The sequence below is a fragment of the Salmo salar genome, chromosome 17 (assembly GCF_965601325.2).
Source record: "Salmo salar chromosome 17, fSalSal1, whole genome shotgun sequence".
NCBI classification, from domain to species: Eukaryota; Metazoa; Chordata; class Actinopteri; order Salmoniformes; family Salmonidae; genus Salmo; species Salmo salar.
This window is the reverse complement of record NC_138307.1, coordinates 6,713,378-6,741,276: the sequence shown is the minus strand read 5'-3', so window position 1 is coordinate 6,741,276 and position 27,899 is coordinate 6,713,378. Positions and strand designations below refer to the sequence as shown.

Below are 27,899 nucleotides of genomic sequence, written 5' to 3'. Positions count from 1 at the left end.
GAGAGTCACCAACCAATGAAAAGACAGCATTCAAGAGTAGCATTCCATACAGCAATACAGGGTTCCCATCAAATAAGTACAAAGTAAATATCACAACCCAGGCTACTTTCAATGTACATTATATAATAAGATGTCTGCTAGCCATGAGTTTCTCTCACCTTTTCAAATGGTAAATTCCTTGACAGATCCTCAAAACTGTTTCTGACACAATCTGGATACTCTGCGTGGCCCTTGGTTAGAGAGGGTGGGAAGATCACAGGGAGGCTGACAACACAACCAGCCCTCTGCAGTGTGTGCAGGCAGGTGTGCTTTCAGATAAGGAGCAGCTAGTGGAATATAAACTGTGCATAGTAGAATACAGAGGAGCTGTGAGGCTCATTCCCCGAAGGAAAACCCAACCATTGTGCATGCAGAGCTGAGAAAATCATTCTGATCACCAGGATACAGTACATTGAATATAGTAGTGCCCCACACAATCTCATGAGCGCTCATGTTGCTGAAGTAATTTACTGTTCTCCATTGCTTTTGAAAATATCTGTTCATGGAAACAAAATGTGATAATGTACAACAGTTGCCTGGTTTTGGTGCTGTGACTTAACTGAGAAAGAAAGGACATTTGCAAGAATGCAGTGACGCAAAACAACTTAAGGGACATATAGTGCCCCCTACTGACCCAACAATTACCACCCCCAAAGACAATCAACAGGTAAAGGAACAGTCCTGGGCCCGGATGCTATCGTTCTAACGATGAACTTAGCCTTAAGATGCTTTTGGGAAACTGGGCCCAGACATGTTCACTCAGTTGCAATGTTTTTAAGTCTGAGCAAAAGGTCCTGTTTGCAATCAAATTGGGGAACCAGATGTATACAACAATACATTTTTATATAAAAAACAGCAACACTATATATATATATATATATATATAGATATAGATAGATAGATAGATAGATAGATATAGATAGATAGATAGATAGATAGATAGATAGATAGATAGATAGATAGATAGATAGATAGATAGATAGATAGATAGATAGATAGATAGATAGATAGATAGATAGATAGATAGATAGATAGATAGATATGAGCAGTAGTGTATTTGAAAGGTCAAGAAACCCCCCATTTATTACATATCGATATACTGTACAGTTTTGTATAAAAGTACTACACGTAATATCTTGTCAGAAAATACAAGCCAAACTGGACATATATAAATCATATATAAAATTATAAAACTTCTGTTACACCTTTTATCGTCATTTGAGAAGGTAAATACTGTATACATGAATGTAGGCTGTGACACCATAGTACACTTTTTTTTTGTCCTATCCTTGAAACACATTGATTATAGCGATCAGCTGGTAACAGTTGCGAGCTCAAAGCATCATAGCAGGGACTACTTCAGTTGAAGGAAAGCATTGGAGGGAAGGTCATTTTCAGGTGATGTTTTTCAGTGCAATGCAAAAGATACACATCGCAGTGTTGCCTGATGATGCCTCAGACATAACATGAAAACAGAAAATTCTAGTGTGATATGGACATATAAAAATCCTTCTTTTCATTTTGTACATGTATACAGCTCATATAAAAAATTATACCAATAGCGTACAGTAAAAGGCTATGCAACTGTCTCTCGTATAGTTGCCTCCAGTTTCTTTGGGAGTAGCTCGCTTCTCTCCTCGATATTGATGACGGGCTTCCGACAGTGCTGTCCCTGATCAAGGTATAACTTAGCGTATACTGGGTTGGAGTTTATGGCCTGGGGAAAAAGCACAATAACCAAAGGAGAGTATTACTTTTACACTAAACACGGCCAGGAGGAGCTAATAACCATTTCACTGGCCTACATGATTTACATTAACTAGATGAATTAGTTATTAAAGTATTTCGTATCTTTCAGATGCCCAGCCTATTTGGATATATACAACAATTGACAGTGTTAATGTGATAAAGTATTTTGCAGTACGCCCAGGGCCTATTGTTGCTTAACAACCAAGACAAGGACACGGTCACCGACATCCCACCAGGTGACTCGAGACAAGCTCTAGCCATGTGGAACACCAGCAGATGGTTCCTTTCAATTATAAACTGGGTGGGTCGAGCCCTGAGCGTTGATTGGCTGACAGACCGTATACCACGGGTATGACACAATATTTATTTGTACTTCTCTAATTACGTTGGTAATCAGTTTATAATAGCAACAAGGCACCTCGGGGGTTTGTGGTATATGGTCTACATACAGTATCACACCCCACTGGACCTTATTGCTTAATTAAAACACATATTACACACATTCTGGAGGAAGCCTTTACCGGTGCTTTCATGAATACAACATGAGATCCTGAATTGTCTCATAAACCCCACTATGACCCCAATGGCCATGGCTTTGTATCAATATACAGTAGGCTTTAATACAGCATTTGTCCCAGAGAGGACAGGAAGTTCACAGGGAGTTCACCTGTCCAGGAAGGATCTCCTTAGGGAGATGATGTACTCCATCAGGGTGAACTGACAGAGTGTGCAGGTGACTGGACCTCACACCAACACACCAACCCTACAACACACAATGAAAATATTAACATCACACACCAACCCTACAACACAACCATTACAGTTTAACCTTCCAGAATAGAATAGAATACATCTTTGTCTATTGGCTACACGCCAATATCCACACGGGCATACCCCTGAATCAATGTATTGGGCATGTGTTCAATGTAGTACGCTAGTGTGGGTATTGCGTAGCCCTTGTTAGTAACTCAGGGAAAAGGGAGGAAAAAGGAGTTAAGCGTTTCCAAACCTTGTGTGGGTCTAGGGTGAAGCTTGGCTGAAGGTGATTCCCAGCATCAGAGTGATTGTCGTGGTCCATCTCATACATGTTGTACGAGGGGTTACCGATCTCTACGTTTAGCCCACCATTCGCCATGGGCTGCCGCTGGACTATTTTCCCCCTGTAAATCATAACATTGATAAGGTTAGAAAAGCATTATAAACCTTCATGACCGCTTACTACGATTAGCATGGCCATTAATTACACAACAGAACATGTACAGTGCCTTGTACAAGTATTCAGACCCCTTGACCTTTTTGATACGTTACAGCCTTATTCTAAAATGGATAAAAAAAATAAAAAAATACAGGGCCTCCCAGGTGGCGCAGTGGTGTAAGGCACTGCATTGCAGTGCTAGCTGTGCCACCAGAGATGCTGGGTTCGCGACCGGGAGGCCCATGGGGCGGCGCACAATTGGCCCAGTGTCGTCCAGGTTAGGGAGGGTTTGGCCGGCAGCGATATCCTTGTCTCATCGCACACTAGTGACTCCTATGGCGGGCCGGGCGCAGTGCACGCTGACCAGGTTGCCAAGTGTACAGTGTTTCCTCTGACACATTGCTGCGGCTGGCTTCCGGGTTGGATGTGCATTGTGTCAAGAAGCTTGGGTTGTGTTTCGGAGGACGCATGGCTCTCGACCTTCGCCTCTCCCGAGTCCGTTGCAGCGATGAGACAAGACTGTAACTACTACCAATTGGATACCATGAAATTGGGGAGAAAAAAGGGTTAAAATAAATTATTAAAAAATCCTAAGAAATCTACACACTGTAGAGAAGACCAAGACAGCCAAGACAACACAGGAGAGACTTCGGAACAATTCTCTGAACATCCTTGAGTAGCCCAGCCAGAGCCCGGACTTGAACCTGATCGAACAACTCTGGAAAGACCTGAAAATAGCTGTGCAACAACACTCCCCATCCAACCTGACAGACCTTGAAAGGATCTGCAGAGAAGAATTGGAGAAACTCCCAAAATACAGGTGTGCCAAGCTTGTAGCGTCATACTCAAGAAGACTCAAGGCTGTAATTGCTGCCAAAGGTGCTTCAAAAAGTACTGAGTAAAGGGACTGAATACTTGAGTAACTTTGATATTTCAGTTTTACATTTTTTTATGAATTAGCAAACATTTCTAAAAACCTGTTTTTACTTCATCATTCTTGTCTGTAGATTGAAAAAAACTATTGAATCAATTTAAGGCTGTAACCTAACAAAACGTGGAAAAAGTCAAGAGGTCTGAATACCTTCCGAAGGCACTGTATGTAGTTTGAAGTGACTGGTTATCTTTCGTAATCTGTCACCTTAGAAGTAAAGACATACCTTTGCCTCCTCTTGCATATGAAAACCCCCAAGGCCATGGTAGTGATGAGAATCACCAGCAGAACCAGTGGGACAATGATGGCCATGCTTCCTGATACACACAGAACAAACTATTAGAGTTAAACATGTTCAATACGTAACATACTTCCCTCCTCTCTGTAGTGAAACAAGACAATATGTTAACATTCAAAAAAGCTTCAGGGGGTGGAAAAATTACTTTCTTCAAAGTTCAACAAGGTTCTTCATATGGGGACTGCATTTCTATGTTAAAGTCAGTCTATGGGGGTAAAAGATTCTGCACAGTTAAGCCTTGAGAGCAAGTCGACAGTGAAATGTCAGACTGCAGACCAAGATCAAATACCAATCTCTGGGAGGGTAGGGCGGTTCAAATAGTCTGAAAAAGGTCTCCAAATCCAGACAGCAGCACTTTAATAACTGAAAATATACTTTTTTTCTTGTAGGATTTTGTGTCTATGTTTGTGTGTGTGAATGCGTGTGTGTGTACAGATGTAGGATCTTAATTTGAGCCAGTTTGCTACAGCAGGAAAATAATCCTGCAGAAACAGAAAATCTGAATTATTATCTGGATTATAATTAAATTGACATTTTTTTAGGGGTTGATACATTTTCCGTAAGGGCAAATCAAAAATGAATTTTCAAAATGGACATTACAAACTTTAGAAGCTTTTTAAAACTCAAATACACCACACGTTTGCAAATTATAGGCAACAAAATAGTGATCAAATTAAGATTTTACATCAATCTGTAGGTTTCTGTGTGTTTGAGAGAGAGAGAGCAAGCAAGAGAGAGAGATAAAGAGAGAGAGTCTCTTTACCACTCTTTCCAATAACTACTCACCCCCGCTGATGTTGCCAGGCAGACTGTTCTTGGGGGCAAGTTTCTCACACTGTGTACCTGACCAATCAGCTGGACACCTAGAAAAGTCACAATGAGTATGAATAGCTGTCTGTTGTTCAAACCAAGTAGCTTTAAAAGAAGGCTATAGTGTACACACATACTTTAGCCTTATCAATTAGGGAGGACGGGCTCCTGGTAATGACTGGAGCGGAATCAGTGGAATGGTATCAAATACACCAAACATGGTTTCCAGGTGTTTGGGGAAAGGTGGATTAGAGGTCGACCGATTAATCGGCATGGCCGATTAATTAGGGCCGATTTCACATTTTCATGATCGGTAATTGGCCCTTTTTGGGCGCCGATTATATTGCAATCCATGAGGAGATTGCGTGGTAGGCTGACCACCTGTTACGCGAGTGCCGCATCAAAAGGACCTTGTGGCTGCAAGGAGCCAAGGTAAGTTGCTAGCTAGCATTAAACTTATCTTATAAAAAACAATCAATCTTCACATAATCACTAGTTAACTACACATGGTTGACGATATTACTAGGTTAACTAGCTTGTCCTGCGTTGAATATAAGTAATGCTGTGCCTGTTAATTTATCATCGAATCACAGCCTACTTCAACTTTGCCAAACGGGTTTAACAAAAACGCATTCGCGAAAAAAGCACAATCGTTGCACAAATGCACCTAACCATAAACATCAATGCCTTTGTTAAAATCAATACACAGAAATATATATATTTTTTTACCTGCATATTTAGTTAAAAGAAATTCATGTTAGCAGGCAATATTAACTAGGGAAATTGTGTCACTTCTCTTGCGTTCAGTGCAAGCAGAGTTGGGGTATATGCAGCAGTTAAGGCCGCCTGGCTCGTTGCAAACTGTGTGAAGACCATTTCTTCCTAACAAAGAACATAATTCATTGATTTTTACATAGTTATGACATAACATTAAAGGTTGTGCAATGTAACATCAATATTTAGACTTAGGGTTGCCACCTGTTCGCTAGCATTTCACTGAAAGAATTAACGTTTTGTTTTTGAAATGATAGTTTCCGGATTTGACCATATAAATGACCAAAGGCTCGTATTTCTGTGTGTTTATTATATTATAATTAAGTCTATGATTTGATATTTGATAGAGCAGTCTGACTGAGCGGTGGTAGGCAGCAGCAGGCTCGTAAGCATTCATTCAAACAGCACAGCACTTGACTGCGTTTGCCAGCAGCTCTTAGCAATGCTTGAAGCACAGTGCTGTTTATGACTTCAAGCCTATCAACTCCCGAGATTAGGCTGGCAATACTAAAGTGCCTATAAGAACATCCGATAGTCAAAGGTATATGAAATACAAATGGTATAGAGAGAAATAGTCCTATAATAACTACAACCTAAAACTTCTTAACTGTGAATATTGAAGACTCATGTTAAAAGGAACCACCAGCTTTCAAATGTTCTCATGTTCTGAGCAAGGAACTTAAACGTTAGCTTTTTTACATGGCACATATTGCACTTTAAATTTCTTCTCCAACACTATGTTTTTGCATGATTTAAACCAAACATGTTTCATTATTTATTTATATATTATATTAAGTTAAAATAACTGTTCATTGTTCATTCAGTATTGTTGTAATTGTCATTATTACAAATATATATAAAATCGGCAGATTAATCGTATCGGCTTTTCAGATTAAAACGGTATCGGCGATGCAAAATCATAGTCGGTCGACCTCTAAGGGGGATACCTTCAACTGAAATGTGTCCTTTGCATTTAACCCAACCCCTCTGAATCAGAGAGGTGCGGGGGGGCTGCCTTAAACCGACATCCACGTCTTCGGAGCCTGGGGAACAGTGGGTTAACTGCCTTGCTCAGGGGCAGAACGGCAGATTTTTACCTTGTCAGCTCGGGGATTTGATCCAGCAACCTTTCGGTTACTGGCCCAACGCTAGGCTACCTGCCATTCCATTTGCGCAGTTCCGGCCATTATTATGAGCCATCCTCCCCTCAGCAGCCCCCTGTGACACGCTCACATCTCTTAATTTCATCTCCTCGTTTGTTAAAGTCTCAGGGAACATGCATGCATAATTCATTCCCACATCGAATTAAAGAAAATAAGCATAATCTCACACGAAGTCTGCAACCCAAATGGCACCCTATTTCCTGTATATTGCACTACTTTTGACTAGAGCACATAGCGGCCCATAGGAATCTGGTCAAAAGTGGTGCCCTACGTAGGGAATAGGGTGCTATATGGAACTCAGGAAGGTTTGGATGTAATCCAGAGACAGTGTCCCATTAGTAGTCCTCTCTTTCCCCTCCCTTGCCCAGAGGATAGGAAGACATGCAATTACACTATATGGAATCTGACAAGGGTGATCGCATGATGATGAAATGATATTAGCTAATATTAAATGGACTGTAAGCGGTATTTAATCAAACTTTCATTAGAGGGACTGTGGCTGGCTGCAGGTACCACATGAATCATAGTCCTGAAGGGAATGACAGCGTGTAGCTGACCTATATAATCACACCGTTTGTTGCTTGGGAATATGCTAAGCTGCAGAAAGTTGTTCTCGATCACTTAGAGCCCGGGTTATTATCCTGTTTTCACTACATGTATTGAGATGCTAGTGCAAAGAGAGAAACGTCAGGTGCGTTTGTGCTGTGAATGACGGGGACGAGGAACATGTGTTGTAAGGAGTTATATTATACAATATGTTAGACAACAGAGAGAGGTACTGGTGAGAGTCTGAGTTGGGGAGTGATGTGCAGAGTGGATGCTGCTGGAAAGTGAGACAGTGAGGGCTGGTCTCTGAAATGGCAGGAGAGGAGGAGGGAAGGAGATGAGGAAGAGAGGAGGAGGGAGGAGGAGAAGGGAGGAGGGGAAGAGAGGAGGGGTAAAAGTCAGACCTACTTGCACTGGGGTTTGTTTAAGGCAGTTAACGTGCAAATCCCTTTATTCTGACAGTAGTTATCACACGGATTGGCCCGCTGGTCACAGCGCTGGTTCAAGAACCCAGGCGTGCAGCTGCAGCACAGAGAAATGATCGCCACATGAACGAATCATATATTGAGGAATACAGAGACAAAGTCTGGGTCTGAAATGGCACCCTATTCCCTAAATAGTGCACTCCTTTTGACCAGGGCCCACATATGGAATAGAGTGCCATTTTGGACACACAGATAAAAGAAGATAGAGCACAATACATTCTCACAGTCCACCAGCCTCGGGCCATTGGAGGATACGGAGTATGAAATCGAACAGATGGAGCTAGGCCCTATTCCATCCTAGTGTTTACATAGGATGTGTGTGTGTTCAGGTGAGAAAGCAAAGCGTTATGGCAAGCAATCCATCCAATGTCACGCCAAGTGGGAGCAAAATACGTTAAACCACAGGAACAGCCTACTGATTGTTGTTTGAGATCTATAGCATGACACATATAGCCCTCTAGGTGCGTGCCATCTTTCTCCACCACCAACCCAATACAACAAGCAATTGGATGACATGAAGGTAAAAGCAAAAAAACGAACTAAACACGGGAAAAATACGAACAAAAACAATGAGCGGGAAACCGCTCATTCAAAGCTGTAGTGTAGGAGGCAGTGGTATCTACAGTATCTAGGCATACAGTTTAAAGCTAGAATCCTTAATTGAAACAATAACAAAGCACTCACCCCACCTCTGTTTTGGTAATAGGCTGAGGAATGGGCCTGGAGAAATGTAACCACTCTCAAATTGATAGACAGAACTATGGATGCAAGGACTGACCGTCCATGACATCACAATTATAGTTGAAAAATGTTTTAAGGATATACCGTTTGTTTACATTGACATTGTTTACAAACATCAGAGTAAAATAAGATGATATTTTAGGTTCTGATGGGGTATGACAGGTAAACTAAGCTCATGAGGCATTTATAAGTTATATTATTCAAGAATCAACGGGTATATATTATTAATTTGGCTATACTGACTGTAACACATGTATAATACTGAATATGAATAATTCCAAAAGTCCAAAAATGGATGATGCAACTAAGGATGATCAACTTTGAAAAGCCTCTTGAGAGTGATGCAAGCCCTAGAAACAAACACAACCAAAAGCCTCTGTATACTTTAATATAGGAGATCATATCATTTGCAAGAGAAAAAGGAAAACAAACCCTTTAATCTTGGGAAAACGTGGAAATAAGCCACCTCAGTGTGAGACCTCATTGTTTTCTACTACGTTCCCATTTTAGTAGCCTGGGGTCTAATCCAGTCTCTACTACAGTACCTGCTCTGTCTCTCACAGCAAAACCACACAACCACTTTCAATACCACTAACTGTATCAGTGATGTGTGTGTGTGTGTGTGATACAACTGAAAGCAGAACGAAGACAAACACAATGGCTGCGTTCACACAGGCAGCCCAATTCTGATCTGTTGCCACTAATTAGTCTTTTGACCAATCAGATCAGATCTTTTTCCAAAAATATCAGAATTGGGCTGCCAGTGTAAACACAGCCAAAGAGATGTACGGTACGTTCTTGAGAAAACCGATGACGACAACCTACTCAATTGAAAGCAATAGAATCAATAGAAATGAAAACAATTGCGCTGACTTACTGGCAGGACGGCAGACTGGTCTCAGGGTCCTGTAGACAGGTTCCTCCGTTGTAACAGTACCCATCGCACAGCTGACAGGTGGCTGCCACTCTACCGTTACTGCAGCTGTAAGGAAAGGTTAGGGAATATGGCAATGAGACTTCACAAAGCATTACAAGCATATTTCGAATGCGTTTACGACGCCTTATGCATTTTTCTAATGACGCAAGCCCTGAACCATGGAGACAGGAGAATGCTGACATGTGGTAGCATCCACAGAAATAGAATTACTAGAATGGATATTCCTTTCAAGTCAATGTTCTATGATGGGTGGACCGGCCTTATTGAGTGTACCAATAAGTAGTATCAGTCAAATGTTCCATTCTAGATATTCTAGTCGGTAACATTGGATATCTACAGACTATCAGTAACATGTCAACTAACTATCAAACCCTAATCCTAACCCTAAACTAATCCTTACCCTAACCCCTGTTCTAACCTTAACCTTAGCAAGCAGTTGCTTATCAACAGATAGTTTGTTGATAGTCCATCTTTACAGATGGTCATACTATCTGGACTATCCAAATCAAATGTGACCTATTCTACTCAGATGACACTTACTTGCAGGACACGTTGTCTGTCTCCGGGTTGACAAGACATGGTGCCCCTCGACACTGGAGACATCTGTCCACGTCACATTTCACTCCCTCATATCTGGTTGAACACACACACTCCACTTTGCTCTTGCTTGACAGAGTACAAGCCTTCGAATTGGTACAGAAGTGATGGCAGATATCTGGAACCAAGGTGGAGAAAAACAAGCTCCTTTATTGAATGTGTTACATTCCTGGTAATCCACTGTATCAATCAGTGTAACATCAATTTGTTCAGCCCTTGAAACTGAGCTGTTGCAAGAAAGCTTCTTTCGGAGACTAACAAAATATTCCAACTCATCTTTAGTGCTGTGGTAATTGTGGAAACCACAAACCCCTTCTCTTCTCATGGCGGAGACTGAATGCAACATGAAATATTGATTGACTGCTTGTCATAAAACAGGCAAATCTTTGTGTGTGTGTGTCTGACTCACGGTAGAGACAGCGCTCCCCAGTGTACTCGGCCATACAGCGACACACTGGCTGGTTCCCCTTGCTGACGTCACAGGTGCCGCCATTCAGACAGTAGTTATCACACACCTTCCTCTCACAGACCGGCCCTGTGAACCCCACAGCACAACGACATGTAGGCCTCCCTAAGAGGGAGAGAGAGAGAAGAGAGAGAGAGAGAGAGAGAGAGAGAGAGAGAGAGAGATGGATGGATGGATGGAGTGAGAGAAAGAGAGATGGCGAGAGAGAAAGAGAGATCGAGGGAGGGAGGGAGGGAGGGAGAGGGAAAAAAGAGGGGGAAGAGAGAAGGGGGAAGAGGGAGGAAAAGAGAGAGAGCGAGAGAGTGGGGGTGTAGTTTGATTTATTTGACATTCTATAGAAATTGGCTCAAAATTGTGTTGCTGATATCAATAATCACAAGCATGTCCACTGTCTAACGTCATAATGGAAAAGCGAGCAAATACAAGGCAGATGTGATTTCTCTCACATTACATACAAAGGTGATGCCCACAAAGAGACTCCCAAGGTCCAATGTTTTCTAAACAGCCATGTCTTTTTGCACTGGAAGGATTTCAACTAGTTTCACACGGGTCCTATGACCGCTTGGAGAGCTTACATCTGAAATACAACATCTGCTGCCCGCTCCTGACTGAGATGAATAGAAACGTACTGTGTGTGTGTGTGTGTGTGTGTGTGTGTGTGTGTGTGTGTCTGAAGTTCTTTCTCCCACTGTTCCATCTGTCAGCTAAGAGGCAAGTTGTTATTGATATCGCCATGCCAACACTAACATTTAACTGTTATTTCACGCATTAATATTTGACCACCTCATTTCCTCGCTTCAAACTCCTCCCGAAAAAGGCCTCAGAAGAGAAAGAAAAGAGAGAAGCTTGATCCGTGCCATTTATTTATATCTCCACTCTCAATTGTTTATTCTGAAGAGAGCGAGAGAGAAAAACAACCTCGCTATGCATTTACTGTAACGGACTTTGGGGACTTTAATGTGCTTTAACAACTGTTCAAAAATGGATAGCAATGCCACACATAAAGCATGTCTTGCATATTCATGGTGCTACCGTAGACGGCCTCGCTAATGCAATACCAAAGTGGGGCCATACATACTGTATTTTCAGATACATCTATAGCTTACATCTCTCAGGGTTAGTCAAACGAAGAGATTTTCACTGCACTTTCCTATGGCTTCCTGACACAGGAGGCACTGGCAACAAACAAAAAAAATCACTAATTTCCAATCAATAACTACATAAAGCAGGGGATTCAAACTCATTCCATGGATTGTCTGCTGATTTGAGTTATTTCCATTACATTGGTGTCCAATTAAGATCTAGACAACCAGGTGTGGGGAGTTCCTAACTAATCAGTGACCTTCATTGATCCATCTAGTACAGAGGAGGAGTGGAAACCTGCAGACACACTGCCCTCCGTGGAATAAGTTTGACACGTGACGTCGACCGATAGTTATTTAGAAGCAGATTATCAATCATGCAGCAGAACTGGCATCTGTGGGCAGGATCTCATTGGCTGTCAGGACAGGGGCCTTGTTCCCAACCAGGTCCCAACGCTCATTTCCCATAGTCACGGATGGATGAGCGCCCTCTCCTGTCCTGGAGGTCCCAGTGGAAGAGCAGGGAGCATGCCCCCCCCCCCCCCCCCCCCCCCACACACACACGTAGCAGAAGGGGCTTACCTATGGAAGAGCCTGAGCATGTGCCCCCATTCTGACAGTAGTCTTTACAGTGGTTCACTTCACAGCGCTCCCCGGAGAAATTTGGCCAGCAGTAGCACCGCAGCTCCCCCTTCTCGTTGGTGATGCATCGTCCTCCGTTCTCGCAGGCGGGGCGACACAGCTCTCCTGAAAGCAAATGATGTAGGCCCACATGTTAAGATTGAAACCATGGCAACCTTGACCTGCTCCCATTAATATCTAATAAGTGGATTAAGTCAAGTTTCTAAAAGGCTGGAACTCAAATGGGCTTTACTGACTATTCTATGCACGACTGCTTTCATGGTACCTTCACTTTCACTCCAATTTACTCAGCATATGAAAGATCCAGTCTCAGTTGGATGAAAGTATGAAAGTATTGCAGGTTGACCAGGCCTACTGCACTGAGATGTTAGTGTCCCTGCAACCTATTGTACTGAGAGGTTAGTGTCCCTGTAGTCTACTGTCCTGGTATGTTAGTGTCCCTGCAGCCTACTGTACTGACTGTCCCTGCTCATTGAATAGCTAGCTGGTTGACAGGTAGGCGTACTGTACCCAACACATTGGTGTCCTACTGTACCTGATGAATTGGTGTCCCTACAGGTCCTGTTTATTAGCGTGGTCCCCTCAGGACAGAAACAGCTGGCTCCGGCAGGGTTGAGCAGACACAGGAAATCACAGCCCATCCTTAGGCACGGATTGGACACTGACATGGCCAATGGGACAAAGGTTAGAAAGCAGGGTCTGTGAGTTTGTAGAGTGTAGAAACGTAAACGACCGTGCACTGTACCACTGTGTTGTTCGAGTGGACCTGGCTGGTTGCAGTGAGCGTATTCTGTGCCGTCTGTTCATTTGACACTATGTAACGCAGACAAAATAATGAATATCAAGATGACACACACTAAGAGAAAATCCTGTTCTGTCATAATGAAAGTCTCAAACTTTTCAAAGTCAAACATGAGATCCTTTTGATTGTGTTAAATTGAGAGAGAACAACAGTGTGATCCTCTGGGCTGGAGCTAGGGCTAATGATGCATCGGGAAGGGCTTCAACTGGCCCTTAGAAGTGGCATACAGAGGCATGAAGTACAGTTCCCACCAAACAGATGACTACATTGCCATTCAACCAACTCTCACAGAACATCCACAGAACCAGACGACAGTAAACAAACAACTGCCAGAAGTCACTGGCGAGGGAATAGGAGAGGAAATGGAGAGGGAGCCAGAGAGAGAGGGGAGAGAAAGAGAGACAAACACAGACAGACAGAGACAGACAGACAGAGTGAGAGAGACAGAAAGAGAGAGAATGGGGAAAGAGAAAGTGATTGTTAAGGTAATTGTTAGCCTACCGTCTTGCTGTTTGAATCGATGGAGGACCAAGACAACGGAGGGTCTCTCTACTCCCAGATGGAGCCGTTCCATTGGCTGTTTTCCGTACTTATGGACCCGGAAGACATCATTCCTCATCCCGATCCCATAGATATAGTCCTCAAAGATATCAATTCTTACAGGCTGGGAAAGACCTTGGGACAGAACAAGTGGTAACAACTGTAACACGACTAGTAAGGGATGAAATGGGCCCCTCAATAATTCATCTGAATTCCAAATAATATAAAATAACATTTGGCAAAATTTGCTACAGCTCTACCCTCCACCCTTGAAGGGATGAGCCGAGCGCATTTGATAAGAATGACAACAACTTGAGGGAATGGACAATGAATGGACAATTAAAGAAAATGCAACCTGCAGAGTAGAACTTGGAATTTTGGCTGGCAGGTTGAAAATGGCAGATTTGGACACTGATAAGCGTCTACATTGGAAAGAAGTGGCTGTACAGTAACATTAACATGCTATACAGGCTGTACAGTAACATGCTATACAGTACATGATGTCAGAGCTCTGCATTGGTGTTGACTGACAGCCACTTTGAACTTGAGCACCACACACGATAAGTTGCCCCCATCTCTCCCGCTAATTGGGCAACTTTAGCACATTTTTGGCTGTCTGAGCGAGGGAAATGCTGTGAATTAAGATGACTCAATGTGTTTCGAAAGACGAGACGTTGAGGATTCTAAAGAAAAATACCGCTTTGATGCCAAACACCTGTGAGTCCAAATGCGCACTTGACATTTCCATATCATGAAATTCATGTTATATACAGTGTCAACATTTATGATCGCTATGTTGGATGTACGGTTACAAGATGACATGGCTTAACACCCGGTTTGTCCTGAACAGAATGACCACGCTGCGGAACTACGCATGCACTCATGACTCCATTCTATGCGCACCAAAATTACGATTTGCTTCTCTGAATTGCCTCGTATTTGATCATTTAGCTAGTCATGTTGGCGATAGAACAAGCTTCCAACCAACCATGCCCACCTGACCCAGATTACGATTTATAATGGACCATTTTTGGATTGCGTAAACAAAAACAGTAACTGTGTAAAAGTCTGCTTGCTCTAATTCCTCAACGGCATAGCTAGCAGAGCTCAAAAAAGTACCTTATAGTTATTTGACTTCATTGAAATTACTTAGGATCTCTGCACACTTTGGAGAGGTGTGTGACCACTTGGAAACACCAGTAAGACCTCTCACTCAAACCCGTCATTTTTTGTCTTATGTTGCACCTATCCCAAATTTTCCGAGAATATTCTCATGTTACTGAATGTATCCAGAGCATTTTTAGATTTAGTTATCAATTTTTTTTTAAATGCCCATAAAATGAACAGTGTAATGTTTGGATTCAGTCTTGTGTTAGGTGAACTGTTGCCTCATCCATTTTTAGTCTAATAATTTTCCCATAATCTCCAAACTGTTCCCTTTTAATTGCTACCATGGTTATGCATATGCTTTCCATATTTCTTCTGTAGGATTTAGCCCTGTCCACATAGGCCGTTTTTAACGAGTGTAAAGAGTTAAGGACATGCATGTCTTCTGTGTTCGTCTGTGCTTTGCTCACCATGTGTACTGCTCACCACCACCACAGAGTCCGATCCATCGAATCGAACGCTCCCAATCACAGACAACTCTGTATCAGCCCAGTACAAACGCTGGTTGAAATAATCAATGGCAAGTCCTGTGAAGTTGTAAAACATATTAGTCACTCTATATGAGCTGTGGTAAAGTGCAGCAAACTTTGCTTCTGACAAGTGCTGCATTCTATCAAAATGTATCACTCGACACTAAAATAAACAGGATATGAATTAGCCTAGATTAGATATGTAGAAAATAAATATACAAATACACAGCTCCATATTTCCTGCTTATGGGTACTTCCTGAAGGTATTGTTATATGTCACATGACCAGAAGTTCGAGAGCACCTACCACTGGGTCTCCTGAGGTTCTTCTCCACTAAGATTCTCCTCATAGACCCATCCATGGCAGCCTCCTCGATGTGGGAGTGGTCTCCTACCACTGTCCAGTACATCATCCTAGAGGAAGTACAGGAAGTAAGTAAAGGAAGAATAGATCATTATAGCAGGTAATAAGGACAGGGCAGAGGATCAGGCATAATTTGTTGTGTATCTGCCCAAAGAGAAAATACAGTCACAAAATTGCCAATCTGATATGTGGTTGTTTTACCAAGCAACTTTAGTTGATTGCACTTATTGTCAATTGATAAGAGCATCTGCTAAATGACTAAAATGTAATTCATGTAAGGATTAATCTTACCCTCGAGCTGGGTTAACAGTGATAGAGTAAGGCTCCCCGGCGATGTCTGTGATGAGACGAGAGCAGTTTAGCCCTGCCAGCTGGCCCACGTTGATGGAATATCTGAGCCTCCTCCAGTGGGCGTTGTAGTAGCTGAACCAATGCATCCTGGAGTGGTCTGTCCAGTAGATGTTGCCAGTCACCCAATCTGCAGATATATCCCTGGGCCTTCTGAAGTCAGGACACTGGAGAAGAAGAATGTGTTTACACGTTTACTGACATGACTTTCATACTCTTACCTGGACATTGACTTACAAACTTAAAGCATGTAGACACACACACACATTCGCTCTCTCCCTTTCTCTCGCTCTCTCTGACAAAATACACTACATGACCAAATGTATGTGGACACCAGCTCGTCAAACATCTCCTTCCAAAAGCATGGGCATTAATATAGAGTTGCCCCCCCCCCCTTTGCAGCTATAACAGCCTCCACTCTTCTGTGAAGGCTTTCCACTAGCTGTTGGAACATTGCTAAGGGGATTTGCTTCCATTCAGCCACAAGAGCATTAGTGAGGTTGGGCACTGATGATGGGCAATTAGGGCTGGCTCGCAGTCGGCATTCCAATTCATCCCAAAGGTGTTTGATGGGGTTGAGGTCAGGGCTCTGTGGAGTCCAGTCAGGTTCTTCTACACCGATCTCGAGAAACCATTTATTTATGGACCTCGCTTTTTGCACGAGGGCATTGTCATGCTGAAACAGGAAAGGGCCTTCCCCATTCTGTTGCCACAAAGTTGGAAGCACACAATCGTCTAGAATGTCATTGTATGCTGTAGCATTAAGATTTCCCCTCACTGGAACTAAGGGTCCTAGCCCGAACCATGAAAAACATCCCCAGACCATTATTCCTCATCCACCATACTTTACAGTTGGCACTGTGCATTTGGGCAGGTGGCATTGTCCTGGCATCCGCCAAACCCAGATTCGTCTGTTGGACTGCCAGATGGTGAAGTGTGATTCATCACTCCAGAGAACGCGTTTCCACTGCTCCAGAGTCCAAAGGAGGCAATCTTTACACCACTCCAGCTGACGCTTGGCATTGCGCATGGTGATCTTAGGCTTGTGTGCGGCTGCTCGGCCATGGAAACCCATTTCATGAAGCTCCAGACGAACAGTTATTGTGCTGACGTTGGTTCCAGAGGCAGTTGGAACTCGGTAGTGAGTGTTGCAACCGAGGACAGATGATTCTTACGCACTACATGCTTCAGCACTCACCGGTCCCGTTCTGTGAGCTTAGGTGGCCTACGACTTTGCGGCTGAGCCGTTGTTGTCCCTAGATGTTTCCACTTCACAATAACAGCACTTACAATTGACTGGGGCAGCTCTCGGAGGGCAGAAATTTAACGAACTGACTTGTTAGAAAGGTGGCATCCTATGACAGTGCCACATTGAAAGTCACTGAGCTCTTCAGTAAGACCATTCTACTGACAAATGCTTGTATATGGAGATTGCATGGCTGTGTGCTCGATTTTTATACACCGGTCAGCAATGGGTGTGGCTGAAATAGCCGAATCCACTAATTTGAAGGGGTGTCCACATACTTTTGTATATATAGTGTAATTTCAGTTCAAGTGTCAAATCAGTGCTACAGTGCTCTTTGAAGTCACACAGCTCCTGTGCTCTGTCCCCTTCACTCCCTTTCCCAGGGCTCAAATCAAACCAATTAATGTCAGAGATATTGAGTGGCTGTTAGGTCCTGTCCTATTCTGGTCTCAAAGGCAGAGCAGTTAAGTAGTATTGAGACCCTCTGAGGAAATTGTTTCGCTTTGCTACACTCATGGCTGTTGTAGGAGTGTGTGGAACATGGAATTGCTACCATCAAAACGAATTTGATATATTCAAGGTTGCACTTTCAGGAGAAACAACAAAGAATTTCTGATATTTTCTGTGAGTTATTTCCAAAAGGTTTTAATATCAAATTAACATTTTATTTGTCACATGCGCCGAATACAATAGGTGTAGACCTTACCGTGAAATGCTTACTTACAAGCCCTTAACCAACAATGCAGTTAGAGAAATAGAGTTAAGAAAATATTCACTAAATAACCTAAAGTAAATAAAAAAAAAAAAAAGTAACAAGAAAATGACATAACAATAACGAGGCTATATACAGGGGGTAGCGGTACCGAATTAATGTGCTGGGTTACAGGTTAGTCGAGGTAATTTGTAAAGTGATTATGCATAGATAATAAACAGTGAGTAGCAGCAGTCTAAAAACAAAAGGGGGGGTGGGGGGCTGCTGTCAACGTAAATAGTCCGGGTGGCCATTTCACTAATTGTTCATCAGTCTTATGGCTTGGGGATAGAAGCTGTTAAGGAGCCTTCTGGTCCGAGACTTGGCGCTCCGGTACCGATTGCGGTGCGGTAGAAGAGAGAACAGTCTACAGTGAGGGAAAAAAGTATTTGATCCCCTGCTGATTTTGTACGTTTTCCCACTGACAAAGAAATGATCAGTCTATAATTTTAATGGTAGGTTTATTTGAACAGTGAGTAACAGAATAACAACAAAAAAATCCAGAAAAACGCATGTCGAAAATTTTATAAATTGATTTGCATTTTAATGAGGGAAATAAGTATTTGACCCCTGTGCAAAACATGACTTAGTACTTGGTGGCAAAAACCTTGTTGGCAATCACAGAGGTCAGACGTTTCTTGTAGTTGGCCACCAGGTTTGCACACATCTCAGGAGGGATTTTGTCCCACTCCTCTTTGCAGATCTTCTCCAAGTCATTAAGGTTTCGAGGCTGACTTTAGGCAACTCGAACCTTCAGCTCCCTCTACCGATTTTCTATGGGATTAAGGTCTGGAGACTGGCTAGGCCACTCCAGGACCTTAATGTGCTTCTTCTTGAGCCACTCCGTTGTTGCCTTGGCCGTGTGTTTTGGGTCGTTGTCATGCTGGAATACCTATCCATGACCTATTTACAATGCCCTGGCTGAGGAAAGGAGGTTCTCACCCAAGATTTGACGGTACATGGCCCCGTCCATCGTCCCTTTGATGCAGTGAAGTTGTCCTGTCCCCTTAGCAGAAGAACACCCCCAAAGCATAATGTTTCCACCTCCATGTTTGACGGCGGGGATGGTGTTCTTGGGGTCATAGGCAGCATTCCTCCTCCTCCAAACACGGCGAGTTGAGTTGATGCCAAAGAGCTCCATTTTGGTCTCATCTGACCACAACACTTTCACCCAGTTGTCCTCTGAATCATTCAGATGTTCATTGGCAAACTTGTGTATGTCTACAATCTTGTCCCTGACATCCTTGGAGAGCTCTTTGGTCTTGGCCATGGTGGAGAGTTTGGAATCTGATTGATTGATTGCTTCTGTGGACAGGTGTCTTTTATACAGGTAACAAACTGAGATTAGGAGCACTCCCTTTAAGAGTGTGCTCCTAATCTCAGCTCGTTACCTGTATAAAAGACACCTGGGAGCCAGAAATCTTTCTGATTGAGAGGGGGTCAAATACTTATTTCTCTCATTAATATGCAAATCAATTTATAACATTTTTGACATGCGTTTTCTGGATTTTTTGTTGTTGTTATTCTGTCTCTCACTGTTCAAATAAACCTACCATTAAAATTATAGACTGATCATTTCTTTGTCAGTGGGCAAACGTACAAAATCAGCAGGGGATCAAATACTTTTTTCCCTCACTGTATGACTTGGGTGACTGGAATCTTTTAAAATGTTTTGGGCTTTCCTCTGACACTGCCTAGAATTAGGTCCTGGATGGCAGGTAGCTTGGCCCCAGTGATGTACTGGGCCGTACACACTACCCTCTGTAGCGCCTTACGGTCAGATGCCAAGCAGTTGCCATTCGAGGCGGGGATGGAACCGGTCAGGATGCGCTCAATGGTGCAGCTGTAGAACCTTTTGAGGATCTGGGGACCCTTGCCAAATCTTTTCAGTCTCCTGAGGGGGAAAAGGTGTTGTCGTGCCCTCTTCACAACTGTCTTGGTGTGTTTGATAGTTCGTTGTGATGCGGACACCAAGGAACTTGAAACTCCCGACCCACTCCACTTCAGCCCCGTCGATGTTAATGGGGGCCTGTCCGCCCCTTCTTTTCCTGTAGTCCACGATCAGCCCCTTTGTCTTGCTCACATTCTCTGACCTCCTCCCTATAGGCTGTCTCATCGTTGTCGGTGATCAGGCCTACCACTGTTGTGTCGTCAGCAAACTTAATGACGGTGTTGGCGTCATGCTTGGCCGCGCAGTCGTGGGTGAAAAAGGAGTACAGGAAAACACTCTGAATTTTCTAAAACTGTTTGAATGGTGTCTGTAAGTATAACAGAACTCATATGGCAGTCAAAACCCTGAGACAAATTCTGACAGGAAGTGGATACCTGATGTGTTGAATTACTTTTAAGCCTATGCCATTGAAACACACCGGGACTTATTAATCATTGAGCACTTCCTACGCCACCCACTAGATGTCACCAGTCTTTACAAAGTGGTTTGAGTCTTCTCCTGTGAAAACTGATCGAACAAGAGACTTGGAACGTTGGTCATAAGCGGATGGCCGATACTACTCTGGCGCGCGAGTGCATGTTTGGGTACTCTCGTTCCAATACGTTTTAAAAGAGAATGCAATCGTCCGCCTTGAATATTATTGAAGTTCTGATTGAAAAAGGCCCTAATGATTTATGCTATACAACGTTTGACATGTTTGAATGAACGTAAATCATTTTTTTCCCCTCTTTGGTGAAGACAAGTCCGGCGGGCGTCGTTCATGTTTTTGAGTAGCCTACAGGACGCGCTAACAACACGGAGCTTTTTGGACATAAATTATGAGCTTTTTCTAACAAAACTACATTTGTTATGGACCTGGGATTCCTGGAAGTGCCTTCTGATGAAGATAATCAAAGGTAAGGGAATATTTCCATAGTATTTTTGATTTTAGATCTCTCCAACATGGCGCCTAGTCTGTATCGCAAAGCCTATTTTTCTGGGCGCAGTACTCAGATTATTGCAAAGTGTGATTTCCCAGTAAAGTTATTTTTAAATCTGGCAATGCGGTTGCGTTCACGAGATGTTAATCTATAATTCTTTGAATGACAATATAATATTTTACCAATGTTTTCGAATAGTAATTATTTAATTTGTTGTGCTGATTGACTGGCGGTATTGGAGGGAAAATATTTCCTCAACATCAACGCCATAGTAAAACGCTGTTTTTGGATATAAATATGAACTTGATAGAACAAAAAATGCATGTATTGTCTAACATAATCTCCTAGGAGTGTCATCTGATGAAGATTGTCAAAGGTTAGTGCATAATATTAGCTGGTTTTCTGCTTTTGGTGATGCTTGTCTTTGCATTGACAAAACATTACACACAGCTATTTTCAATGTACTGTCCTAACATAATCTAACTTTATGCTTTCGCCATAAAGCCTTTTTGAAATCGGACAACGTGGTTAGATTAACCTGTTAGGGCTAGGGGGCTGTATTGACACAGCCGGATAAAAAACGTACCCGATTTAATCTGGTTACTACTCCTGCCCAGTAACTAGAATATGCATATAATTATTGGCTTTGGATAGAACACACCCTAAAGTTTCTAAAACTGTTTGAATGGTGTCTGTGAGTATAACAGAACTCATATGGCAGGCCAAAACCTGAGAAGATTCCATGCAGGAAGTGGCCTGTCTGAGAAGTTGTGTTTCATCTTGGCACTTTTTATTGAAGACTGAGGATCTTTGCAATAACGTGACACTTCCTACGGCTCCCTTAGGCTCTCAGAGCCCGGGAAAAAGCTGAACGATATCGAGGCAAGCTCTGGCTGAAACACTTTATCGCTTTTGGCAAGTGGCCGCTCAGAGTACTATGGGCTTAGGCGCGTGCCCGAGTCGACCGAATGCTTTCTTTTCTTTTGTCTGTTTACCTAAACGCAGATTCCCGGTCGGAATATTATCGCTTTTTTATGAGAAAAATGGCATAAAAATTGATTTTAAACAGCGGTTGACATGCTTCGAAGTACGGTAATGGAATATTTAGAATTTTTTTGTCACGAATTGCGCCATGCTCGTCACCCTTATTTACCCTTTCGGATAGTGTCTTGAACGCACGAACAAAACGCCGCTGTTTGGATATAACGATGGATTATTTTGGACCAAACCAACATTTGTTATTGAAGTAGAAGTCCTGGGAGTGCATTCTGACGAAGACAGCAAAGGTAATAACATTTTTCTTATAGTAAATCTGACTTTGATGAGTGCTAAACTTGCTGGCTGTCTAAATAGCTAGCCCTGTGATGCCGTGCTATCTACTGAGAATATTGCAAAATGTGCTTTCACCGAAAAAGCTATTTTAAAATCGGACATATCGAGTGCATAGAGGAGTTCTGTATCTATAATTCTTAAAATAATTGTTATGCTTTTTGTGAACGTTTATCGTGAGTAATTTAGTAAATTCACTGGCAGTGTTCGGTGGGAATGCTAGTCACATGCTAGTCACATGCTAATGTAAAAAGCTGGTTTTTGATATAAATATGAACTTGATTGAACAAAACATGCATGTATTGTATAACATAATGTCCTAGGGTTGTCATCTGATGAAGATCATCAAAGGTTAGTGCTACATTTAGCTGTCGTTTGGGTTTATGTGACATTATATGCTAGCTTGAAAAATGGGTGTCTGATTATTTCTGGCTGGGTACTCTGCTGACATAATCTAATGTTTTGCTTTCGTTGTAAAGCCTTTTTGAAATCGGACAGTGTGGTTAGATTAACGAGAGTCTTATCTTTAAAATGGTGTAAAATAGTCATATGTTTGAAAAATTGAAGGTTTTGCATTTCTAAGGTATTTGAATAACGCGCCACGGGATTACACTGGCTGTTGAGTAGGTGGGACGCAAGCGTCCCACCTAGCCCATAGAGGTTAAGGAGATGTTTATCTTTCAAAGGGTGTAAGATAGTTGTATGTTTGAGAAATTTGAATTATGACATTTAATTGTTTTCAAATTTGGCGCCCTTGATATTTCACCTGCTGTTGATAGGGTGTACCAGGGGTGGGACGCTTGCCCACCTAGCCCATAGAAGTTAAGCACGCACCCCTGAGGGGCCCCAGTGTTGAGGATCAGTGTCGCAGATGTGTTGTTGCCCACACTCACCACCTGGGGGCGGCCAGTCAGGAAGTCCAGGATCCAGTTGCAGAGGGAGGTATTTAGTCCCGAGGGTCCTTAGCTTAGTGATGAGATTTGTGGGCACTATGGTGTTGAACACTGAGCTGTAGTCAATGAACAGCATTCTCACATAGGTGTTCCTTTTGTCCAGATGGGAAAGGGCAGTGCGGAGTGCGATTGAGATTGCGTCATCTGGGGATCTGTTGGGGTGGTATGTGAATTGGAGGAGTGGGTTTAGGGTTTCCGGCATGATGGTGTTGATGTGAGCCATGACCAGCCTTTCAAAGCACTTCAAGGCTACCAATTGAAGTGCTACGGGGCGGTAATAATTTAGGCAGGTTACCTTCGCTTTATTGGGCATAGGGACTATGGTGGTCTGTTTGAAACATCTAGGCATCACAGACTCGGTCAGGGAGAGGTTGAAAATGTCTGTGAAGACACTTGCCGGTTGGTCCGCTCATGCTTTGAGTACACGTCCTGGTAATCCGTCTGGCCCTGCGGCTTTGTGAATGTTGACCTGCTTAAAGGTCTTGCTCACATCGGCAACGGAATGCATGATCACGCAGTCATCCGGAACAGCTGGTGGACTCATGCATGCTTCATTGTTGCCTGCCTCGAAGCGAGCATAAAAGGCATTTAGCTCGTCTGGTAGGCTCCCGTCACTGGGCAGCTCGCGGCTGGGTTTCCCTTTGTAGTCCATAATAGATTTCAAGCCCTGCCACATCCCACGAGCGTCAGTTCCGGTGTCGTAGGATTCAATCTTAGTCCTGTATTGACGCTTTTCCTGTTTTATGGTTCATCTGAGGGCATAGTGGAATTTCTAAAAAGTGTCTGGATTAGTGTCCCGCACCTTGAAAGCGGCAGCTTTAGCTTTGTGCGGATGTTGCCTGTAAGCCATGGCTTCTGGTTTGGATATGTATGTTCACTGTGGGGATGATGTAGTTGATGCACTTATTGATGAAGCCAGCGACTGAGGTGGTATACTCCTTAATGCCATTGGATGAATCCCGGAACATATCGCAGTCTATGCTAGCAAAACAATCCTGTAGCGTAGTATCCGCGTCATCTGACCACTTCCTTATAGAGCGAGTCACTGGTACTTCCTGCTTTAGTTTTTGCTTGTAAGCAGGAATCAAGAGGATATAATTATGGTCAGATTTGCCAAATGGAGTGCGAGGGAGAGCTTTGTATGCGTCTCTGTGTGTGGAGTAAAGGTGGTCTAGAGTTGTTTTTCCTCTGGTTGCACATGTGACATGCTGGTAGAAATGAGGTATAAAGGATATAAGTTTGCCTGCATGAAAGTCCCCGGCCACTAGGATTGCCGCTTCTGGAGGAGCATTTTCTTGTTTGCTTATGGCCTTATACATCTCGTTGAGTGCGGTCTTAGTGCCATCATCGGTTTGTGGTGGTAAATAGATGGATACGAATAATATACAGTAGATGCTAACTTTATTGGTAGATAGTGTGGTATACAGCTTAACATGAGGTATTCTACCTCAGGCAAGCAATAACTCGAGACTTCTTAATATTTGACATCGCGCACCAGCAGTTATTGACAAATTGACACACACCCCCGCCCCTTGTCTTACCAGACGTAGCTGCTCTGTCCTGCCAATGTACGGATAAGCCAGCCAAAATGAGTTACAAACAATGCGAAAAAACTAACAAAATAGCACAGTTGGTTAGGAGCCCGTAAAACGGCAGCCATCACCGGCGCCATTATCACAGATTACTTTTATGAGTAATGAAGTAAAGTAACATTACTTTTTCCATTTTTTATTGGGTAATATTATTAGTTACTTGTCAACTAACACGTGTTACTTTCAGAATCTCTGTTTCTGATCCGATCTTGACTTCCTCATTTAGTTTTCGAGCGAGCGGAGAAAGGCTGTTTGGAGAAATGTCAGTGCCTCCATAAAAATGTATAGAGGGCACACCTCTGATCTTTGCCATTGATCACTTCTGTGATAGCAAAGCCCATAAAGGGCTTTCCTGTCTAGTGGTAAGTGTGCTCTCTATACATCTCTATGGGTCCGTGTAGCCTTTGTGCAGTCTATAACCAGAACTGGTGGCTCGAGAGAGAGATTTTTAATGAGAAGATAGGAAATCTTTACAGATGTTTGGCTTAAAGTATATATGCCTAATTAAGCAGCCCATCTGATAGGGCAGCACTTGTAGACTAGCACAGGGAAGGGTTGCATGGCTTCCACATATTGTGTCAGCATCCAAGGGACTGCCAACTCAGGTCTACTGGCCGTCGCTCTCTTGGGGGTAAACCCTTGTGTCCCCTGGCATACTGGCCTTTTCTATCAAGTTTTTTCTGTTGGTTAATTTAATTACATTTTAATACTATAGAATTTGTATGCATTCACAATTGTAGACTGCACGATCAATTTGGGGTTTTATGTCATGTTTTTCTTTTATGTGTCTGTCTAAACAGTATTTCTATCTCAGCTCTGTGCAAAGTGTTTTCAAATCTCAGGCTCTTGGATATATTTACATCTCAAGCTAACTCATGGATAGACTAACCTGTTCCCCCGCACATTGACTCTGTACCGGTACCCCCTGTATATAGCCTCGCTACTGTTATTTTACTGCTGCTCTTTAACTATTTCTTATTTTTATTTATATTGTTTACTTATCTATTTATTACATAACACTTATTTTTCTTAAAACTGCATTGTTGGTTAAGGGCTTGAAAGTAAGGAGTTCACTGTAAGGTCTACACTTGTTGTAATCGGCGCATGTGACAAATACAATTTGACATGATTTGACTAGTCTTAACTTGTTTAGAGTACTTACAATGTAAAAATATTGATTTCACCTTCCTACAGCAGAGCTATTTGAAAGCCACTGATATCAATAGATTTCAGAACACATTTTATAAGATACTAGCCTAGTCCTGTGCCCCAAACAAAACCAAGGGTGCTATGATTGTACTTAAGAGGAATATTAATCTTAATATGAAGGTGGGGGTCTCTGGGGGAGACACTGATAGACAATTGTTATACCTTTGTTACTATTAATGGCACTACATTATGTTTGTCCTCCATTTATATGCCAAATGATAAATCCTTTTTTGAATTGGTAGACTTCCCAGACTCAGTGACCATCCTTGGGGGAGATTTTAACTTGACTCTAGATCCTACTATTAATACCACCAGTGATAATATCTTGGCACTCTGGACACCTTCAAATTACATTAAGACCTTTTTAGATGACTTGAACATTGTGGATGCCTGGTGCCTAACAAATCCTAGTACTAGAGAGGATCTTAATTTCTCCACATCATCAGTTTTTCTCACAAATTGATTGTCTTCACCTCCGCTGTTTTTCTGAAATGTACATCCCATGCAGAGATTTGAACTATGCTGTTATCTGACCATTCTCCATTATTGATTGACTTTGAGATTTCTCCAGGATTCACAGGTTTTATGAAATGGCGGTAGGGAATTCTTAAACAAAATTTTGACTGGCATTAATGATTTCTTACAGGTTAATGCACAACCAGGGGTAGGCCCCCATACGTTATGGGAAGTAACATTTAAAACTGAGAATAAGACGGTGACTAGTTCTGGGGCTGAATTTATTCATTTGAAAGCGAGACAGAATGACTATGAGAATGCGGATAGACCGAGTAGGCACTTGGCAATGAAACTGACGCAAACTGAACATTTGTCATCTATTGATGTCATTAGGAACAATAACGGTGAACTTTGTACCCTTCCCTCCCAAATTAATACTTTCACTACTTTCTATTCCAATCTGTATACTTCTGAGTTTCCTAAAGACTGTAGGAAGATGTTGTCCTTTTTAATCCCTAGGAACTTCCTTCCCTTTCTCTTAAAAACCTCTTAAGGATCAGATCCTTTTTTAAATTTTCGCCTAAAATGACATACCCAAATCTAACTGCCTGTAGCTCAGGACCTGAAGCAAGGATATGCATATTCTTGAAACCATTTGAAAGGAAACACTTTGAAGTTTGGAAATGTGAAATTAATGTAGGAGAATATAACACATTAGATCTGGTAAAAGATAATACAAAGAAAGAAACATGCGTTTTCAAAAAATGTTTTGTTCCATCATTTTTGAAATGCAAGAGAAAGGCCATTATCTCACTTATGAGTCTAGGCATAATTTGGATTTTGGCCACTAGATAGCAGCAGTGTATGTGCAAAGTTTTAGACTGATCCAATGAACCATTGCATTACTGTTCAAAATGTTGTATCAAGTCTGCCCAAATGTGCCGAATTGGTCAATTGATACATTTTCAAGTACATTACTATAGAGAACATACAATGAATGATATGGTAATACAAATTTAAGTTTACACACTCCCAGGAATGTCATAAATTATGGATAATTAGTTTCCTACAGAAATGACAAACACCACACATTTAGATGGGGGGGGGGGGCAGACCCAGCAGGGGTTTAAACTGTGTAAACCAGTTCCTACATTTGAATATAACAATTTATTTATCAAACAAAACTATGCTACATGTTATCTCTGGGATCCTCAAGATGACAAATCAGAGCAAGATTACTGAATGTAAGTACATTATTTACCTTCAGATGTGAATGTATCAAACCAGTTGCGTGATACAAGTTTTTTGTTGTTGTGCACTCTCCTCAAACAATAGCATGGTATTTCT

General features: G+C 42.3%; 1 protein-coding gene across 1 annotated transcript in view; it reads right to left on the bottom strand.

The window, feature by feature from the left end:
- Positions 1 to 1,121: 1,121 nt before the first annotated feature.
- The window catches only part of LOC106575230 (low-density lipoprotein receptor-related protein 1B), a 162,685-nt gene continuing 135,907 nt past the window's right edge, over positions 1,122 to 27,899 (bottom strand). The window contains exons 76-89 of the mRNA XM_082964378.1: positions 16,089 to 16,312; positions 15,741 to 15,847; positions 15,375 to 15,491; positions 13,759 to 13,932; positions 12,991 to 13,116; positions 12,396 to 12,560; positions 10,675 to 10,836; positions 10,209 to 10,383; positions 9,609 to 9,713; positions 4,999 to 5,075; positions 4,141 to 4,231; positions 2,798 to 2,948; positions 2,456 to 2,551; positions 1,122 to 1,756 (exon numbers count right to left, since the gene is read on the bottom strand). Of these exons, the coding sequence (XP_082820504.1) occupies positions 1,616 to 1,756; positions 2,456 to 2,551; positions 2,798 to 2,948; positions 4,141 to 4,231; positions 4,999 to 5,075; positions 9,609 to 9,713; positions 10,209 to 10,383; positions 10,675 to 10,836; positions 12,396 to 12,560; positions 12,991 to 13,116; positions 13,759 to 13,932; positions 15,375 to 15,491; positions 15,741 to 15,847; positions 16,089 to 16,312 (1,911 nt within the window). The 3' untranslated portion in view covers positions 1,122 to 1,615. The remainder of the gene's footprint in view (positions 1,757 to 2,455; positions 2,552 to 2,797; positions 2,949 to 4,140; positions 4,232 to 4,998; positions 5,076 to 9,608; positions 9,714 to 10,208; positions 10,384 to 10,674; positions 10,837 to 12,395; positions 12,561 to 12,990; positions 13,117 to 13,758; positions 13,933 to 15,374; positions 15,492 to 15,740; positions 15,848 to 16,088; positions 16,313 to 27,899) is intronic.